General features: G+C 31.7%; 1 protein-coding gene across 4 annotated transcripts in view; it reads right to left on the bottom strand.

Moving 5' to 3' along the window:
* Window positions 1–1,891: 1,891 nt before the first annotated feature.
* Window positions 1,892–21,989, bottom strand: part of Abca5 (ATP binding cassette subfamily A member 5) — a 77,507-nt gene continuing 57,409 nt past the window's right edge. For all 4 annotated transcript variants that reach the window (XM_078041790.1, XM_021728439.3, XM_013359933.4 and 1 more), the window contains 17 exons: window positions 20,604–20,717; window positions 16,891–17,061; window positions 15,818–15,931; window positions 15,307–15,441; window positions 14,553–14,627; window positions 13,736–13,827; window positions 12,211–12,337; window positions 11,774–11,891; window positions 11,581–11,672; window positions 10,475–10,650; window positions 9,996–10,071; window positions 9,783–9,877; window positions 8,616–8,735; window positions 4,819–4,968; window positions 4,326–4,405; window positions 2,800–2,855; window positions 1,892–2,190 (listed from right to left, as the gene is read on the bottom strand). In XM_078041790.1, the coding sequence (XP_077897916.1) occupies window positions 2,083–2,190; window positions 2,800–2,855; window positions 4,326–4,405; window positions 4,819–4,968; window positions 8,616–8,735; window positions 9,783–9,877; window positions 9,996–10,071; window positions 10,475–10,650; window positions 11,581–11,672; window positions 11,774–11,891; window positions 12,211–12,337; window positions 13,736–13,827; window positions 14,553–14,627; window positions 15,307–15,441; window positions 15,818–15,931; window positions 16,891–17,061; window positions 20,604–20,717 (1,899 nt within the window). In that variant the 3' untranslated portion in view covers window positions 1,892–2,082. The remainder of the gene's footprint in view (window positions 2,191–2,799; window positions 2,856–4,325; window positions 4,406–4,818; window positions 4,969–8,615; window positions 8,736–9,782; window positions 9,878–9,995; window positions 10,072–10,474; window positions 10,651–11,580; window positions 11,673–11,773; window positions 11,892–12,210; window positions 12,338–13,735; window positions 13,828–14,552; window positions 14,628–15,306; window positions 15,442–15,817; window positions 15,932–16,890; window positions 17,062–20,603; window positions 20,718–21,989) is intronic.

Genomic DNA, 21,989 nt, shown 5'->3' with positions numbered 1-21,989 from the left:
GAAAAAGTAGTTAATGTTCTGTTAGTCATGCCAGTGACTGCCTCAGAAAATGATATGTAATTTTGTTTCTTATATTGAATGTAAAAGTTCAACACTACACATAGTTACAAAATCACATCCCATAAGAAAGGCCTCTGGGTACTTATATAAGTATTAAATAATAGAAAGTTTCTCTTTAAATTTATGGCACCATTTAGCAATGACTTGCTTAGAAAATGCAACATGCTATTTTATCTACAAATGTAAAGATTTTCTTTCAAATGTATCTTGATCGTATGCACTGTGTAGTCATTAGCCAGATATAAAAGTGAGATTCTCAGGTAAATAATCCAAAACTATAGTTTGGTAGCAGGAGGCAACCTACTACCAACTAAATCTTAAAAGAACAACTTAGCTGTGGGTTATAAAATCTAAGCAGAAGCTTGTAAGACGGCTCAGTTAGATTAGTTAGAGGATCTCTGAGATAGCTGGTCAAATAGATATTTGTAGGATTATGTACAGCAACTGCCAAAGCAATAGAAGAAAGTATCAATCATGTACCTTATACTAAAAAAGGAACACTATTTTAAATCAGTTGCTAGAGCCTAAAATTACAGACATCTTATTACATAAAAGAGCTAGAAGTTCACCAACTCTTACCTACATTAAAGAATTAATAATAACTTCATTATAGGATTTGGCTATTTAAAGTAAATCAGTACCAAATCTTTCTGTTGTTTTAAGTCTCTGTAATGCATTAATCACACTCCAAATATATTTGTTTTTGCAAAGCTCATATTTTCACACATGTAGTTGGAATCTAATGCCAACTATTAGTATTTAAACTATTTTATATCTATAATATCTATAGTTCATATGTGGGTTATATAAGTATTTCTAAGATCATATTACCCATACCTTACTTCAACTGTGTAATAATAGAGTAAATTTCTGGTTCTTACTGAAAGAATTATGTACACTCAACTTCTAATCCTTAATTTAACCTCTAAAGGAGTTTATTTATATTCCACCATGTTTCAAACTGATTTTGAGTTACTACATACATCTATACATTGTTCTACTTAAAACTCTGTAAAGAAGAGAGAGAGAGAGGTTCAAAACATAGCATACCAATAGAAATGGTTATCCAACAAATAAGAATACCCAAGAATAAAATTAGGAATGAGGGATGTATCAATGATAGCATTTGCCTAGTATATGTGAGGCCCTAGGTTCAATCCCTAGCACCAAAAAATAACAACAAATGTGGCTTTTTGCAAGAAAGACAATAAAAAATTATATCTTCCATTAGATGTTGGGAAGAAGGTATGGATTAATTCTTTCACCTCTAGGGGTGTCTGTCATTCTAGCCACAGAGTTTAAAAAAAAAAAAAAAAGCAGATTATTATAATTAGACTCTAGCCATAGTCATCCTTAAATTATAACTAAAATACCTTTGAAAGAGCAAATAATAATAATAATAATTTAAATACCAACTTTTTTCTATTACCTGTGTCTAAAATTGCCAGTTGAAATAAAGTCTCCTTTCCTTTTTTATGATTGATGACTGCCACCTAGTGGATAGACACCACTTCCCTCCATTTCTACAGTGAGGCTTTCTATGGTTTACCCAAGCTTCTATGGATACCAACCTCCACTGAAAGCTTCTTTTAGAAACTGAAAAGGAGAAGCAAGAAGCTTTCACATTGATATATATATTAGTTATATATTCATTTTTAAAATTTAGAATGGGACATTACATAGCTATGTAATTAGATGGTATGACCTTTAAAAATAAACACGGCTAGTCAAAATAGTTATTCTATCACTATTTCTTTAGAATCTCTTCTTGAAAACGAGAAATATAGCATACAAACTACAGTTCAAAATTCTTCAGATACAAACATGCAAGTTGACTTAATTACATATTAATTTTATTTAAAGTAAAGCAAAACAACAACCACAGCATTTCAATTAAGGAGTGCAGGAAATCGCAATGCCTTCACATTTCTCTAGTTGCCATTCATATAATAAAGTTTTAATGGCAAAGTTAAATGAAGTGAAGAACAAATAAGTTCAGCAAACAGACTGAGCAATACAGATTTAAAATACTACTCTGTCTTCCTGTGTTCTTTCCCACCAAAGTGTGCTGTTTAAAGTTCCACAGCTATTATCTTCTTCCTCTTGTTCTTTGGTGAGTTCTACAAAAACCTGAATGAAAAGAAATAAATGAATGAAGTACCACACAGCTCCAAGACCTTTTAACAAAGTGAGAAATGGGATAAGGCCACATCTAATTATATTAACCAGTATCGAAAGAGACTTATTGATATTAATACTATTTAAACAAAATAAGTTATCTCCATTAATTACATGCAAAGATGAATGCTTGTTCAAAGGATTAATAAACTGTTGATTAATATATTAAGTAGTGCTGTCATAAAAATAATTATAAATATTTAAATAATTTAAGATATTTTAATATGAAACACTTTTCTTTACCAAACAGAAAAAATTGAGCTATTCAAAATAAGCAAATGGAAATTAGCTTGATTTAACTATTCCATGTTATATACATGTATCAAAATATCACACTGTTCCCCATAAAGGTATACAAATATGATTTGTAAATTAAAATTTTGAAAAAATTGAAAACAATAAGCAAATAATTATAAAGTTCCTTATAACTATACAAAGTTTAAGATTATTCTACAATGATTTTATAATATCACAGTATCTCTTTCTTCAATCTAAACCTAAATAATTGCTATTAGATACTTTGTACTTTAAAATATTTTTTAAAAATTAACTTTAAAGTACCTGTTCCAATGTTGCTTGAGAAAAGCTATATTCCTCAATGGCAAAAGTCTGTTTAGCTATTAAAATATAAAAATAGGATTTTAATTATCAGTATTTTAAAAGGATAAAATGGCAATCACTAGTAAGATAGTTAACAATCTATTTTTAAAACTCATGTAAACAACTCATTTAAAATTGAAGATGCCAAAATCTGTTACTTTCAAGTCTTCTTTTCTCTTCAGATGCCAATTCCTCTACAGCCTTAAGAACTTAATGTTTATTACTTGTCTTATTTCACCTTTTCTAATCTCCTCCTTCCCTTCTGTATCCCCTTCGTCTTTATTCCTTTCTTGTAATATCTGCTATGTCCCTTTCCCCAACTCCCCTGTAACCTGTTCTTTGCTTCTGGGACTAGATTCTGAATATTAAGAATTTTTTTTTTTTTGGTACCAAGGATTAAGCTCAGGGGCATTTAAAAACTGAGCCACGTCCCCAGTCCTTTTTAAAAATATTTTATTTTGAGACAGGGTCTCACTGAGTTGTTTAGGGCCTCACTAAGTTGCTGAGCATGGCTTTGAATTCAAAATCCTCCTGCCTCAGCCTCCCAAGCTGTTGGGATTACAGGCATGTGCCACCACATCTGGCTCCAGAAGATATTCTATATTTATTTCAGATGCTTTTGCAATCGAATTCAATGCCATGACTGCTATCATATTGAATTCTTTAATTCTTCCTAAGTAGTTCAGGTTACTTTTTTTATTATAAAGAAATCATCAGAAAAACAGAGTTTACCTTTATACTCTTAAGGCTAAAAAACATTAATCCATAGATGTTATATAGGGTATAAGAAAACCTTTTATTCAGCATTCACATAATAATAACCACAAAAATCCCATTATTTGTATTGAAAGATATTAATAATAACCCTTATTCATAGGTAATGCTATAAACTAACCTGTGTCTGAACATTTGCCCAATCCAGGGCATTTAACCTCTCTTAACTGCCACCAGCACATATTTTTGTACTTTCACTTATTTTTTAAATGCACAAATTCAATACCAAGTACCTCCAAAGGAAAAAAAAAAGTTTAAAAATATAATTTTTTTTTGTTTTGTTTTCTAAGAATCCAGATTCTTTCAATAACCTTCTTTAAAACTTAGAAGATTGCCCACCCTCTTGCACCATGAATTCTCCTGTCATTTGCTGCTACCACTAGAGTAGGAAGTAAGGACTCAAGAAATACAATGCTGCTGGATGCTGGACAAAACCACTGAGAGATAAGCTAGCTGATCATTTATAAAGATGTAATATAATAAACTATGCTGTTTGGTGTCCACTGACAATTCTAAAAGGTTTACATTGTGATAGTTGTTCTACAAAATCCCTAAAGAATTTATATTTATCTATATCTTGCATTACATGAATAAAAGATTATGTTCTTATTTGCCATAGTTTCAACAATAAGTTGCCTCCAGTTCTGAACTTTTTAAATAAAATTCTTTCATAATTTGAGAACTACCTTACAAAATTTTAGAATTCTACTTACCTTCTTCCAGCTTAGAAAAAGATTGTGAAAGAGACTGAACATCTTCCTTGGGAATTTTATAAGCCAGAATAGAAGAAAAACTGAAAACAAAGATAAAATGAAGAAAAATTTAAAAATTACTACAACTGTGCTCTAATGTTCAAGTTTAAACATTTTTTATATTCAGAATTAAACTCTAATAAGTTTATTTGAAATTTATTTGGATAAAAATTGTTTGAAATGATAAAAGAACTCCATCCATAGTAAAATAATTATCATTACTACCAAGTAAGAACTTTAAAAATTTTAAGTACTATTAAATATTGAAAGACATTACACTGAACAGACATAAAATTCCATCAGATTTTATTAGCCCAGTATTGGTGATAATACAGAAGTATTAATGTGAGATACAGATATAATCAATGACTAAAGATTTTTTTGCTAATCCTTAATATAACCTTTTATGATTATTGCACTATAAAGAAATATAACTAAGTTAAAAATATTTTACCTTTCCTGGCGGCTTGCATTTGGAAAAATATACTGAATTTCTCTGTGAAGGCGGTCTATTTCTAGATTTTCTATCCAGTCCTTTAATTTAATTTCCAAAAAGTAGCCTTTTCCAAATTTACTCTTTAAATGTTGTACTGTTCCAATACATCTAAAGTAATTTTTAAAAGAAAGAACAGGGAGAAAAAATGGCTTGACAATTTCAAAGAATGATTGCTCACTTAAATCTTTATAATTTTTTTTGAATAAAATTACGCTGGAGTACTTTTACATTTACAGGAAATGAAAATGGCAAAGATGCAAATGGCTTTCTAGTTCTCCCAGCACCATTTGCTGAAGATGCTATCCTTTCTCCATTGCATGCTTTTATGACCTTTGTCTAATATAAGGTAGTTGTAATTTTGTGGATTGGTTTCTGTGTCCTCTATTCTGTACCATTGGTCTACCCGCCTATTTTGGTACCAGTACCATGCTGTTTTTGTTACTATTGCTCTGTAGTATAGTTTAAAATCTGGTATTGCTATACCACCTGATTCACTCTTCCTGCTTAGGATTGCTTTTGCTCTTCTGGGTCTCCTATTTTTCCAGATGAATTTCATGATTGCCTTTTCTATTTCTTGGAGAAATACCATTGGGATTTTGATTGGCATTGCATTAAACCTGTAGAGTACTTTTGGTAATATCACCATTTTAATGATGTTGGTTCTGCCTATCCATGAACAAGGTATATCTTTCCATCTTCTAAGGTCTTCTTCTATTTCTCTCTTTAGGGTTCTGTAGTTTTCACTGTATAGGTCCTTCACCTCTTTTGTTAGGTTGATTCCCAAGTATTTCATTTTTTTTGAGGATATTGTGAATAAGGTGGTTGTCTTCATTTCCATTTCAGTGGATTTGTCACTGATATACAGGAATGCCTTTGATTTATGCATGTTGATTTTATATCCTGCCACTTTGCTGAATTCATTTACTAGCTCTAAAAGTTTCTGGGTAGAACCTTTTGGGTCTGCTAGGTATAGGATCATGTAATACGCAAACAGTGCTAAATTAAGTTCCTCTTTTCCTATCTTTATGCCTTTAATTTCTTTCATCTGTCTAATTGCTCCAGGCAGTGTTTTGAGAACTATGTTGAATAGAAGTGGTGAGAAAGGGCATCCCTGTCTTGTTCCAGATTTTAGAGGGAATGCCTTCAATTTTTCACCGTTTAGAATGATGTTTGCCTGAGGCTTAGCATAGATAGCTTTTACAATGTTGAGATAAGTTCCTGTTATCCCTAATTTTTCTAGTGTTTTGAACATAAAGGGATGCTGTACTTTGTCGAATGCTTTCTCTGCACAAAAGTTAACTCAAAATGGATTAAGGAGCTAGGAATCAAACAAGCAACTCTGCGTCTAATTGAAGAAAAAGTTAGCTCTAATCTCCACCTCATGGGGGCGGGCCTCAAATTCCTTAATAGGACACCTGTAGCTCAGAGTTAAAATCAAGAATCAACAAATGAGACTTACTCAAACTAAAGAGTTTTTTCTCAGCAAGAGAAAATAACAAGAGAGGTAAATAGGGAGCCTACATCCTGGGAACAAATTTTTACCCCTCACACCTCAGATAGAGCCCTAATCTCCAGAGTATACAAAGAACTCAAAAAATTGAACAATAAGAAAACAAACAACCCAATCAACAAATGGGCCAAGGATTTGAACAGACACTTCTCAGAGGAGGATATACAATCAATCAGCAAATACATGAAAAAATGCTCACTATCGCTAGCAATCAGAGAAATGCAAATTAAAACCACCCTAAGGTACCATCTCACCCCAGTAAGAAAGACAGCAATTATGAAGTCAAACAACAAGTGCTGGTGAGGATGTAGGGAAAAGGGTACACTGGTGCATTGCTGGTGGGACTGCAAACTGGTGCGACCAATTTGGAAATCAGTATGGAGATTCCTTGGAAAGTTGGAAATGGAACTACCATTCGACCCAGCTATTCCCCTTCTTGGACTATTCCCAAAAGACCTAAAAAGAGCATACTACAGGGATACAGCGTCATCAATGTTCATAGCAGGACAATTCACAATAGCTAGATTGTGGAACCAACCTAGATGCCCTTCAACAGATGAATGGATTAAAAAAGTGGCATATATACACAATGGAATATTACTCAGCAATAAAAAACAACAAAATCATGGCATTTGCAGGGAAATAGATGGCATTAGAGAGATTATGCTAAGTGAAGTTAGCCAATCCCTAAACAAATGCCGAATGTCTTCTTTGATATGAGGGGGGTGACTCAAAACAGAGCAGGGAGGAAGAGCATGAGAAGAAGGTTACTATCTAACAGGGACGAGAGGTGGGAGGGAATGGGAGAGAGAGGGGGAATTACACGGAAAAGGGAAGGACACTCGCATTGTTATACAAAAATACATATAAGAGGATGTGAGGCAAAGGGGAGGAAAAAAATAAATATAAAAATAAGAGAGAGTGAGAGAAATGAGCTATGGTAGTTGGGGTAGAGGGAGGGGAGGGGAGGGAAGAAGAGGGGAGGGGAGGGGGAATAGGAAGGGGATAGGAAGGGCAGCAGAATACAACAGACACTTGTTTGGCAGTATGTATAAATGTGGCTTTATAATCAACGTGATTCTGCAATCTGTACACAGGGGAATAATAAGAATTCATACCCCATTTGAAACAAATGTATGATATATGATGTGTCAAGATCAATGTAATGTTTTGAGCAACCAATAAATTTCTGATGCTTAAAAAAATAAATTAATTAAAATTAAAAAAAAAGAAAATGGCAAAGATGATAAATACAGCATCCCCTTATCCTTTATCTGGTTTCAGCTCCCCTGATATTTTCATGTTATTTCCCATGGTACATTTGTCAAAATCAAGAAATCATATTATTATACTAACATAAAAACTGAACTCCAGATTTCATTTGGATTTTACCAGTTTTCCACTTCTGTCTGTTTTATTTATGGAATTCTGTTCCACAATGCACTCAACTGTCAAGTCTCCTTAATCTCCAATGGTCAGTGGTAATTTCTTATTCTTACCTTCTTTTTCATGATTTGGATGGTTTTGACAAGTACTAGTTAGATGTTTTTTGTAGCATGTCCTTCAGTTTGAATTGCCTGATAATTTTCTCATGATTAGATTAGAATGTGGGGTTTGGGACATAATAGCAACACTGTTGAAGTGCCCTTCACATGACATCACATTACATCAGGGGGTATGTGATATCTACACAATATTGCTTTAGTTAAGGTATATATCAGGTTTCTCAACTGTAAAGTTACTATTTTTCCCTTTCCACATTTTATTTTTTAGAAGAGACTAGCTAAATCCAGCCTAAACTTGGGTATGAGATAGGGGAATATTAAGCTCCCCTTTTGCAAGGGGTTAATATCTACATATATTATTTGGAATCATTCCAAAAGTAAAATTTTCTTCTCTACCCACAGTTACTTATTTAATTATTTATTTATGCATTAACTCATTTATTTTATACTGTGTTATAATACAATATAATGCCTAACAATTTGTTAAAATAACAAATATCCTAACCTGAAAATAACATTTGAAGCTACTGAATAATTAAGCCAATTCCAAATGCTAGTCATATCTGAAGGAAGATAACATTTCCCACTAATTCTATGGAAAACTGATTCAAAATTCAAACAAAGAAACATTTTTTAAACATTTAAACTAATGTATCTGACTATATGTTTTTGAAAGAATGACTTTCAAAACCCACCACCCAACTCTCCTTTCCCAAAAGGCCCACTGTGTAAATATGTACCTTAACTGCCCAGACACCATAATAGCCACTCGGTCACAGACAGCTTCTGCCTCCTCCATGTAATGAGTGGTCAGAATTGCAGCCCACTTTTTGTTTTTAAATGCAGTTCGAATTGCTCGCCTGTTAAATAAAATACAAAGAGGAATATCTTTTAATGAAAATAATGGGTATTTTAATTTAACTATTTGGGTACTTTGGTTAATTAAAACATTGAATATCAATTGCTATCGCTATTATTTTCTGCCCAACTATGATGTATTTGAATTTATTTTCTCTTCATTTTGAAAGCTAATCAGATGAAGAGAAATTTCATGATTTCAAATGTTCATGTGGGATAAAAGTTTAAAAAACAATTAATTATAAAGATCGATGGGGCTGGGGATGTGGCTCAAGCGGTAATGCGCTCGCCTTGCCTGGCAAGCATGCGGCCCGGGTTCGATCCTCAGCACCACATACAAACAAAGATGTTGTGTCCGCCGAAAACTAAAAAAAGAAAAATATTAAAAAACTCTCTCTCTCTCTCTCTCTTTAAAAATAAATAAATAAATAAAATAAAGATATTGTGTCCATCTACAACTAAAAAATAAAATAAATTTTAAAAAAAATTAAAAAAAAAGATCGATGCTTTTTCATGTTTTAAGAAAAGTAACCATAAAATCCAACTTATATTTTATCAATATGGAAATCAAGGTTCAGAGACGTATTCAAATAATTAGTACTTTAAATTACCAGGCAGAGTTACAACATAAGTTTAAGACAATCGATTATGGGAGTGATAACTTAATGTTACATGATTAGGAAAAACCTTTCTACAAACTATTCAAATAGTAGAATAGTTTATTTTAATAATTACTCGTAAGCTTATTTCCATTCTGGAATATATATATAGTACATATGTCATATATAACATATATAAAATACATATACTATATATACTGTATTTATATATAATATAGTATACTTCACAAAAAAATTAGATAAAATTTTAAAAGAATAAGGTGGTCTCTGGAAATCTAAATATTTAGCTATTTTATTATTTACATAGGATTTTAAATCAAGATATACACATAACTACTATTATAACTAAAAGTTACAGTAAAATAAACTGCTTTTTTTTTTTTCCAGCATCAGGCAGTACAGTGTGTCTCAAGAGTTGTTTGTACTCACCACATATGCTGTTTGGCTTTAGGATCCATACCTGTGGATGGTTCATCTAGCAGAGTAATCAGAGGATTCCCCAGCATACTTAGAGCAAAACATAACTAGATGGAAGGAAAAAAAGAGGAGATAGACTGTTAAGGCTTTACTGTGAGGAATTTTATCAAGATAGCCATGAGCATTAAACTATCAATAGATATATCTATTGTTTCATCAAAGTACCTTTCGCTTGATTCCCGCAGGTAGTTTCTTTATAGTTTTTTGAAGATGTTCTTTTAAATCAAGGGCATTTGTTATTCTGAAAAGTGAACAACATCAAATGAGTGTACCAAGATATGAATAAATAAATGTAAATTGTCTGTGATCAGACATTGCTTTCTCTAAAACAGTTAACTCAGTTGGAGCTTAGTATAATTATGTAAGAACAAAAATCTTCAATTTATATCATTTTAAACAAATTAATGTCTTGATAAAATGATTCACTTTAAATTAAAATGTTTCATGACATTCAGAGGTACATTCATTCTATTAGGAAAAGAGCCTTTTATTTTCATAGCTAACACAATTTTGTAAAGAAAAGATGAACAAGTATTTATCATTTTCTGTGAAAACAATGATCCACAGAAATGCTTGTTAAGGAATTTTTAAAATGTAAAATATAAATCTCCCCAAGTAACAAAAGAAACCTAAGGACATTTTACCGATTTATTATTTCTTTCATGTCACTTGCACTCATTCCTTTCACAGCTCCATAAATTTCAAAATGTTCTTGTAATGTAATATCTGGCCACAGTGGGTTTATCTGAGGACAGTAACCCAAATACTTAATGGAGTCATCATCTTCAGTTGTGTCTGAAGTATAATCTCCTAGAAATACCTACAGAAATACAAACCAATTATTAGGAAGTATTTTTCGGTCAGTATCTATTGAGAGGGAAGTAAGTTGATTATTTCAAATCCCTTCCTATGACCAGAATAATATAAGGTTAGAATTTTATTGCTTTTTTTAATCTTAATTTTGTTTATTTATTTTTATGTGGTGTTGAAGATCAAACCCAATTTTATTGCTTTTTGATGATGGAAGGACATACATACCTAACCAAGATGAAGGTTAGTGACGAGGACAGAAAGGTGTTACAGTGAATAGCCAGGTAGGAAAGTAAGGCACAATTTTAACTAGGATAACCAGGGGGCTGCATCAGAAGGTAATATTTGAGCTAAAGTGAATTTAGCTGTTCGAATTTGTGGGAGATAAGGTATAGCCAACACAGGAACAGCTCCGGTAAAAACCCAAAGAAAAGAGTATACCTGGGGGCTAGGGTTGTGGCTCAGTGGTAAAGTGCTTGCCTAGCACTCATGAGGCATTGGGTTCAATACTCAGCATCACATAAAAATAAATAAAATAAAGGTATATTTTAAAAGAGTGTACCTGGTTTTTTCCAGGAAAGCAATGAATTACTTACTGGAGCTTGTGTGAAGTCAGCAAGTGGGGAAGATACAGGAAATAGGAGCAGGAGAGTATTATGAAGTTTCTACCAAGTGGTGAGTAACTTGCTAATAATCAAAGACTAATCAATGGCAGAGCCAAGACTAGCTCCCTATATCCTGAAATTAATAAAACTATCTTCCATTAAGTAGATAAATCACTCATGCATGTAAAAATCACAAAAGTAGAAATACCATATATGCATATCTGCATCTATGTATGAAAATGTTCACCAATTTCATCAAAATCCCAATTTGTCATTAATTATCTTAATTAAATATAAAAATCCTACTTGACAAATTCCACATCACTGATACATACCTGGCCTGAAGTTGGTTCAATATCACCAACCAGAATATTAATAATTGTACTTTTTCCTGCACCATTTGGACCCAACAATCCCAAGATCTCTCCTACAGGAATTGAAAGAAAAATAATCATCATATTCAAATGAAATGAAATGGAAATTACTCTTCTGGAAAAGATATTCATAGAAAAGTAATTAAATACCAACCTTTTTTCACAGAAAAAGAAACGTATTTAGCTGCCACTTTCTTTACTTTTCTTGAATGAAGAAAATCTTTCTTGTCATCATATTCTTTATATAAATTGCTGACCATAATGGCTGGTTTCTAATAACAAAAACAGGATTCAAAAAGTGAGTTATAAAACAGATATGTGTCATTTCGTTTTATGACAGGCTGCACTATCCCTTATGCCTATAAGAATAAATTGCTAATAAGTATTCATTATGAGTAGTACACAAGTAAACTTCCACTCATGACTGAAATCATGGCTTATTCAAAAGTTAGTTGACAAAAATACTTTTTCCATGAAAAACTTTTTTCAGACTGATACATATTCAAAGAAAAATATTTTTCAGATTAAATTTTATGCATTGGTAACTTACATTTCACATTTAATATGACTTAGGCATAAAGTCTAAATTACCTCCTCACAACACTGGCAACTCATCAGCTCTTTGACTTTTAGTCTCTCAGCTTTGACATCTTCATCTTCATCCTCATTAATTGGTGGTTCTGGAAACTTCCTAGTTTTGAACTTTGTTGAAAGGGTCCTAAGAATATAAATATAGTAAATTTTCAAATAATTAAGATATTAAGAAATTTTGGCAGTACATTGAGAAAAGATATTTTTAAAGAACACTAACATAAAATCTAAGATTATTTCTGAAAGCTGGAATAACAAGTATATTTTAAAAAATTTTAAATATTTTTAAAAATAAATTAAAATAAAAGCATATTTTTCATCGATGGCTGGCATTTAAATAATATTATCTACATCAATTCATTTATCTTTTCAACATTATTATTTATGACTAGTATCTGTCAGGTATTCTCCACAAGAAGATAAAAAACATGAACCATTCCCTCAAAGAACTTAGAACTTAGGTATAAAGTGAAATTGCCCAGAAAGAGTAGATAAGGGCTGAAGTCAGAACCCACAGAAACATCACTCTTGTAGGTAGACAAAGGAAGTGCTTACAAAGGAAATTCTGAACAGGAAGAGAAGAGGCAAAAAGATGATACCAACATGGAAAAAAGAAAAATATGAGGCAGGGGGAGTCAACAATGTTAAAGGCTTCAGACAAATAAGTTGGGCTGACCAGACAAGACAATGATAAAACCATTAGTTGCCTTACTGGAAATTAAAATATATATATATCAATGGAGAGGTAAGGGAGAAAATCAGATTGTAGGAAGTTAAGGAGTGAATGGGAGGTCAATACCTGAAGATGAAAGATTTCTGGCTATGAGAGAAAAAATTCAGAAGTAACCCTCCAAACATTATGCTCAGTGTAAAACTGTATACTCAATACTAATTTATTATCTAAATCCTAACAATTTAATAAAGGTGCTTTCTGGTGAGTCAGAATTTTCCAAAATTAAAATAGAGTGCCCACTATGGTGAAAAGTAAATAAATATAAAAGTTAATACATTTAATGTATTTAAAAGAATCATTGGTCTTTTTTGGCTTAAGTTTTTCAAAATTCATTTCATTATTTCTTTTCTTAAAAATGTTTTAAAATGTACTATATAAATATTTAAAATACTAGGCATGCAGTAAGCACAATGAGAAGGACATATGCATCAATTCTAATTATATATATTAATGTTAATTTTGCAAAAATAAGTATAGAAAATTAAAAAAAAAGAAAAATATGCTGAGTGAAAGAAGCCAGACCAAAATAGACTAAATATTATATAATTCCTGTTATACAAAAAGTTTGCAACAGGCACACCTCACAGAGACAGAAAGTAGCTTAGTGATTACCTAGGGCTAGAGCCATGAGAGGACGGACAGGAAAGCAATTGTTAATCCCTCAATGGGCCTAAAGATTGTTTTGGGAGTACTAATACTGGAACTATTTCAAAATTATGTAAATGTTGATGGCTGCATAATTTCATAAACTTAGTAGAAATGTTAAAAACTTAAATACAAAAATTAACTGACCTGAAAAAGGGATCCTTTCTTATTGATCTCCCTCCATGCTTTTTTTCATAGTACTGTAAGAGGAAAATCCATAGTACACACTGCAGATAAGGCTAAAAGAAAAACATGAACAGCTCAGGACTGAATCTGATGAAGTCATTCTTTCTTTTTTCCTTTGCCAACAGAACCAAGACCACATGCATCAGGTTCCTTAACACCACCATCCCCAGCAAAAAAAAAAAAAAAAAAGCCAGGCTCAGTGACACATGCCTATAATCCCAGTGGCTTGAGTATCTCAGGCAGGAGGGTTGCAAGGTACTAAGCAATTCAGTGAGACTCTGTCTCTAAATATAAAAATAGGGCTGGGGATGTGGCTCAATGGTCGAGTACCCCTGAGTTTTATCTCCAGAACACCCCACATTTGACTTCCTGTGCACCTTGTTTTTTATGCAACAGGATAAAAACTAAACATAGTTAATTTACAGAGATGGAAATTACATAATACTGAGAAAATGGATTTCTAAAATTCAGGTTTTATGCTGGGCATAGTAGCATATGCCTATAACCCAATATGCTCATAAACCAGCAGCTCTGGAGGTTAAGACAGGAGGATCGCCAAGTTTAGGGCCAGCCTCAGCAACTTAGCAACTTAGTGAGACCCTGTATCAGAATAGAAACCAAAAAGGGATGGGGATGTAGCTCAGTGGTAAAGTGCCCCTGGGTTAAAATCTCCAGTACACAACAAAAACAAAACAAAAAAACCCAGTTAAAAACCAGACAACCACACCATTGTTAGGGCAACAAGCTGACACACAGAAACATTTTTGTTATTTCTTACCATTATAACAGCCACTAAAAGCCTGTCCCATGGATTGTCAGTATTTTCATTTTTTTGTAAATTCTTCCAAGAAACCTAAGACAAAAAAATTTTTAAATGTATATTCTGTACATGTAATATTTGAATTAAAATTAAAAAAACATATTTTGTTCATCAAATCTTTATTCTCTACAAATAAGTTAGCTTTTCATATTCATAGGCTATGCTCTATACTTAAACTCTTCCTTGACCCCAAATATTTCTGAGAGTAGATATAAATTAAACATATTAAACTTAAAAGAGGAGAAGGTAGTAGCGTATAGAATTAACTGCAATTCTAAATCAATAATTCATAATATTTTTTCTAATAAATAGAAAATTCTTTCAATTATTTAGACTTAATAAAACTAATGTGCTTTTAGAAATTAACACTTTATTTTCTCTCATCCCTTTCTAGTATAATATGGTACTTAATCCTTGAAAAACTCCTAAAAACAAATACTGATTGAAACCACATCTTACTTCAAATTATGTACATTATTTTGAGCATCAAAGAACATGTAATGGGCACAGTCCTTCTCCTCTGACAATTTATATTTAGACATGCTTAAAGATTTCATACTTCATTTCAAATTGCTGCATTAATAACTTAATCAAATAGTAGCAGTTAATTTGATGTATCCTGCTATTTTCAGTACAAAAGCTAAGATTCCAAAGATTAGGCAATATATAATTATAGAATTAAAATATTAAAATAGCTAACAGACTTACTTACCTTTATGAAAGATATCAGGCAACCTAGAAGCGGATAGATTGGAACAGCTATGCAAAAGGTATAATGAAAAATAGCTGTAACTGTGTATCCCATAAAGAAAGTTATTTCAGTGATTGCAATACAAGCTAATGCTGTCTGAAGGAAAAAAAAATGAGAAAATAAGTAACAAGGTATTTAAATCTTTCATATAACTTACTTATAGATGGGTGCCTTAGTACATTAACTATGTTTTCAAACCTCTAATAAATCATGGAGTCACGGGTGACACTTAGCCAGAAAGCATCAATATGCTGATACCAGTTGTTTGCAGCTGGTATGTTTGCCATACTAGTTGTTAAGTGCTTTTAATATCATCCTTTCATAGAATGGATTATATGGAAGATAAATATACAGGCAAAAAGATGCATCCAGTTCTCTATCTAAATTCTGACATGATTTTTTTTAGTATAATCATGAAAGAATTTATGACTTTTAAATAAGCTGTTACAAAAAAATATAAAATGTGACTTACCACTGAATAGATAAATGACCAAAATTCTTTGGTATTTATAATTTTCTTATAAGTGAAAGAAGCAACATAGGTAAACAGAATAACTGATGGAACATAACCAATGAGGCAAAACACCTGCAAATCAGAAATGTTTATGTTTATGTAAAACTACGAATAGCCAGTACTACATACACTGTAAAACACCACAATCATAGTAAAATATTAATAATTATTCTTTAAATTTTATTCAACAAATCATTCCCAAACTGAAAGTGTGTGATTTAAATGAAGAGTTATTATCCATAATTTCTACTAAATCAATAAAAACATGCTTTTAATTTATTGCTAACACTACCCTGAACAATCACTTAAACAGAACACAACTTGTAGTTTTTTATACCAAGTAAAATGTTGTGTCTTATTTTATTAGAGCGAGTAAACATAGCTGTTTACAACTTTATTTCACTCAATCAACTATTAGCTACTATTTAATATTGCATTTAATAAATTAACATGTTTTAAGAAAAGCATTATTTTATTTGGCAGACTTATACATAAGGCCACAATGGCCTCCGGTTTAAAAAAAAAAAAAATCTTTACTTTTCACCTCAGTGTTTCCCCTTTTTTCTAATAAAAACCATTTAATGAAAAGGTCTATTATCAAGTCATTTACATGTGAACATGAATGGGAATTAAGAGTTTTTCTTTGTATTTTAAGCCATGTTTTAAATTATGGAAAAAAAGAGCTTTCTCCTTGTGAAATTATGGTCTGGCATAAGAAAAAACAAGAAAGACACTTTACAGAAGGAATACATTTAAATATTCCAGATTACACAAAGTATGTGGTCTGTGTAAAAAGCCACTTGGATCTTAAAAAAATATTTTAAAATGGTGATGTTATTGTTTTTAAAAATCACTTGTAGTAATACAAACTGAATTAATTAAATGTATCATATACAATAATTAAACACTGGTTCCATTTTCTTTTTTAACAAACTAATTTCCACATTACTCAATGCGGTCATGTATATAATTAATTTTTTAAAATAACATTTTATCTATAGGTAGCATGAGAACAACTGATGTTAACTTACCACAGCAAGGAACTTTACAGCATAAAAATATAATTCATAATGAAATGCGAATAAACTTCCTAGCATCAAAAAAAGAATAACAAAAAATAAGGGAATATCAACAATAGCTTGTCCAATCCAATATGCAGATGGCAAAAGCCCTGAAAGTTTAAGTTGAGTATAAGCTTTGATCTAAAAAGGAGAAAAAAAGAAAGTTTTATTGTAATTTCATTTTACAAACAAACACTAGTAAATTATTATAGAACTCCTAAATTTATATCAAGAGAAAACCTCCATATTCCAGGCCTACAGGTAAGTACTCCTGACATTAAATACTGAGTCCATTTAGCCCTTAATGTGGCTCACTATTTGTGAAATGTAATAACTTCAATGAGATTTTTAAGAATCAGAATAAAACAAAGCAAAAGAGGTTATGTCATGGGAGTTATGGCTGTGCAAACAATGAGGAGCCAAAGTACTTACTTCTGAAAATTTGTGGAAATGAATGGAAATCTGTGTAAACAGAAAAAGGAGTCTCATTTTTTAAAACTGACCTTTAATAAAAACACTAACAAACTTCCAAATACCCTCTGGATTTGAATAGAGCTTCAGATTAAATGTTTAACTTAGTACACAGAAAATTTGAGACTCTTACATTAAGATGGTGTAGTACATAACTGTAAGGTGCTATTATAATACATGTAAATAGCATTTTCATGCATGAGAATAGTTTTCCTCTCATGCTCTCATTACTTAAATTTTTTTAGATTTTTTACAAATTCAAATACCTAATAATCTTATTCATTTCTATCATCTATAAAAATATCTATTCTTAATAATTAATATATTATATGAACAGGCCAACAAGTAAGACAAAGGATCCAAGAAATATAAAAATCAGTTAAAGAGGAAAAGGGGATATAACAGCTCAGTGGTAGAATGCTTGCTTAGCATTTTTGATACCATGGGTTCAATCCTCAGAACAAAGAAGAAGAAAAGGGGGAAAATGGACAAATGCTATGTTCAATAAATCAGAAGCAAATTAAAGTATAGAAGTAAATTAAAATATAAATACATAAAAGTCAAATACAGTCATTTTTGTACGATTCTAACTTTAGTTATTCATTATTTTTGGTTGGAATATAAAAAGGTACATCCACTTTTGAAAGTAATTGGTAATTTCTAGTGAAATTAAACATCAGAATACAATCTTTTGGGCATTTATCCTAGAGAAATGAAAATATGTTCATACGAAAACCTGCATGTAAATGTTCACAGCAACTTTATTGATAGGAGTGAAAACTGTTATCATTTCAGATGTGGAATACTAAGCAATTATGAAGGCATTGACTATTGATACACACATATTTGGTGAACTTCAAAAAGCAATGGGGAGTTATGCTGAGTGAAATAAGCCATTTGAAAAAGAAAACATACTGTGATTCCATTTATACATTCTTGAAATATCAAAATTATAAACATGGGGAACAGACAAATGATTTGACAGAAGCCACAGGGGGAATGCAGGGAAGTGGTATGTGATTAGAAAAGAGTAATAGAAGTAATCTCTGTATTTTGACTTGAACAATGTCAATACCTGTAAAATTTTACTATGGTTGTTTTAGGATGCTACCACTGAGATAAAATGAATAAAGAATATACAGGATCTCAGTGTATCATTTCTTACAAGTGAAAATGAATCTATAATTACTAAAAAATTAAAAGTTTAATATTAAGTTGAGTTGGGTACATTGGTTCATGCCTATAATTCCAGCTATTCAGGAGGCTGAGGCAGGAGGATCCTAAATTCCAGGCCAGCCTGGGCAATTTAGTAAGACTCTGTCTCAAAAATAAAATAAAAAGGCATGGGGATATGGTTCAGTGGTAGAGCACTTGCCCAGGATGTGCAAGGTCCTAGCTTCAATCTCCAGAACAAAATTTAAGAACAAAAAAACCACTCAAAGTCAAAGGTCAAATGTTCTCTTTCATAAGTGAAAACTAGAAAGAAAAAAAGAAATAATAAAAGGGGAATCTCATAAAACAGAAGGAAGAACAGTACAGTAGAAGTAGGGAACCAAGGGTGGGGGGGGCAAGAGGGAAGAACTGGGGAATAAATCTGACCAAATTATGCCATGTACATGTATTAATATATTACAATGCGTTCCAATCTGATATCTAACCAAATGTACCAATTAAATAAATAAGAGATGGAAGACCAATAGGGATGAGGAAAGAAATCAAAGGCAGAGAGAAAAGGAGAAAAGATGGAAGGAAAAAGAGATGGTACTGGGTTTAAAATGGAGAAAACTATGTTATATGCATTTAAGAATACGTCAAAATGAACCCCACACAATAGTGGTGTTATTATAACTACAATGCACTAAAAATAAAATGTTTTAAGAAATACAACTTTCTGGTAAATTTTAGAAGGGTTGTAGATTTTATCTTTGTTAACTTTTCTATATTTTCTAGGGAGGGGGAGCATGGGAGGAATAGAGGAATTCTAGATAGGGCAGAGGGGTGGGAGGGAAAGGGAGGAGGCAAAGGATTAGCAAGGATGGTGGAATGTGATATCTATCACATCATTATCCAAAGTACATATATGAAGACACGAGTTGATGTCAACATACTTTATATACAACCAGAAATATGAAAAATTATATTGTATATGTGTAATAAGAATTGTAATGCATTCTACTGTCATTTATTTTTAAAAAATCAATAAAAAATTTTTAAAAAATAATAAAGATACATATTATAATATAAAACTTGAATATTGGGACTGGGGTTGTGGCTCAGTGGTAGAGCACTTGCCTGGCATGTGTAAGGCCCTGGGTTTGATCCTCAGCACTGCATATTAATTAATTAATTAATTCAAAGATCCATTTACAACTAAAAAATATTTTTAAAAACTTGAATATTATTTTTTAAATTGCCTAAAGAATCATGTTATATTTATACTAAACAAATTTACTTTCAATAAAATTTTTATTAAAATTTATTAGACTATATTTTTATTAAATTTTTAAAGATGAGTCTAAACTCATTAGTCATCATAGTCTGTAAAATAATAAACTTGTTTCAAAATTAAGATCATCCATCGAGAGAATAAAAATTTTTATCAGAGAATTAAGATACAATTTCAACACAGAGTAGTTGAGAAATTCAAACAGCCAAAAAAACTACAAAAGATAGGTAGTTGCCTGGTGGACAAAAGAAAAAGGTGGAGAAGAAAGTGAAGAATTCCAAAGAACTTGTGTATACTTAGGAGTTTTTCCCGGGCCCCAATTATGACAATCAATTTCACCATTTTTTTTCATTTAACAAGAATGAAATGCCTGTGTATTCAACACACTCTACTAAAGGTAAAGAGAGAAAGGGTGGTGTTCCAGTTAGGATCATGAAGATCACAGTCAGTTTTCACTCTCACAACGTAAATGAGCTGAGTCAACCTGAGCAACTTACATGAACACTCCCATCTTCGATTTGCAGATTTGTAAAGTAGAAAAATAAAACTTAGCTCAAAACATTATAAAGATTAGAGGATGCAATTTTGAAAGCACAAAGCAAGTACTTAAGTAACAACTATTATCACAATTATTATAATAATAAATTTATTTATTCTTTACTTCTGAAATAATTTTATATAAGATTTGCAACCATACAAATAGGTTAGTTTTGGACAATTCTTATTGGAATACCATACCTGTAATTTTTTAAAAACTGAGTCATACCTTATGATTCTCTGAATTTTCCATGGCAAAATAAGGTGGCATCGCAGTAACAATGATTCCAAGCAAAGCAGCTTGGAAATACAGCTCAATTTTAAAAACTATGTCAGTAATTTCCTGAAAGACATCCACAGAATAAGAAATGGAACTCAGTATCACTTTATACCACCTTAGTACATTCTAAAAGAGTATCACAGAATATCAAAACCTCTGAGGGAACACATTTGGATATCTATCCCAGGCTTAGTCTCTATGAGAGACTGGGTAGTAGGTTTATTAACAGATGTTAGACTAGTACTAACCCTGATACTAATTCATTAAATAGCTATATGACACTGCACAAATCATTGTGCACTATTTTTTTTTACTTACAGCACAGAATAATCCAGCATACAAATTAACTTTCACCATGTAATAAAATAATAAGTCTGAAGAAAAACTTATCTAAACTCAGCTTTCTACAGAACTAGGAACTTCTCCAAAGCAAGGGAGATTTTAACTTCTACTGATCCCAATGTCCAAGTAGAGTTAACTAACTTTCCCAGACAGTTCAGTAAATAAAGTGCAGATCACACAGGACCAAAGGTGCTATGTCATCCTCCATCCCCAACAAGGCCACTTTCTTAACCATGTTGTTTAAGAACATACTCTCATGAGGTAGAGAAGGCACCTTGCACTAGTGCAGGCCCCACAGTGTGTCTCTCAGATACTGAGGCCCTGGCACCTACTCCCTTGGATGATGTGGAAACAGTGTATCACCTCTTATTGACCCAAGTCTTCTGAATTTTACCATATAGCAGTAAAGCTATTTTTAAAATTCATGCCATGTGACACTGCAGAATTTGCCTCAAACTCATATATGTGACAGTGGAAGGGCTGGACAGAATCTACAAACATGTGAACTAAGTAGTTCTATAAGAAGTGGAAATTAATGATTCTATAGTTGGATTCAATCACACAAAACCTGATTAAAGAAGAATTTAGAACATAAGTAAGACATCTATGAAGAGTAACCTTTAAAAAATCCCATGTCTTTCTCTCTGGTTTCAAAAACGGCTATGAGATCATGTTTGATGAAAAAAGTGCAAGATCTTTAGAATATATATATATATATATATATATATATATATATATATATATACACACAGTAATATCATAAAAACATGTATGATTATTTCAAAATTTTGAATTGTGATTACTTCTATGGAGGAGAGGAGGAAATGAGACTGGGGAGAGATAACATAGAATCTTAACTGTGTATTCAAAGTTGTTTTAATTAAAAACAAGCATGATAAGGAATTAACATTTGAAACATTTTGGGTGCAGATATATATGGCTATTCTTTTTTTATAGGTTTGAAATATTTCACAATTAAAAAAAAACCCACAG

Source organism: Ictidomys tridecemlineatus, chromosome 3, assembly GCF_052094955.1.
Source record: "Ictidomys tridecemlineatus isolate mIctTri1 chromosome 3, mIctTri1.hap1, whole genome shotgun sequence".
Taxonomy (NCBI): domain Eukaryota; kingdom Metazoa; phylum Chordata; class Mammalia; order Rodentia; family Sciuridae; genus Ictidomys; species Ictidomys tridecemlineatus.
The sequence above is the reverse complement of the archived record's forward strand: the minus strand, read 5'-3'. Positions and strand labels throughout refer to the sequence as shown.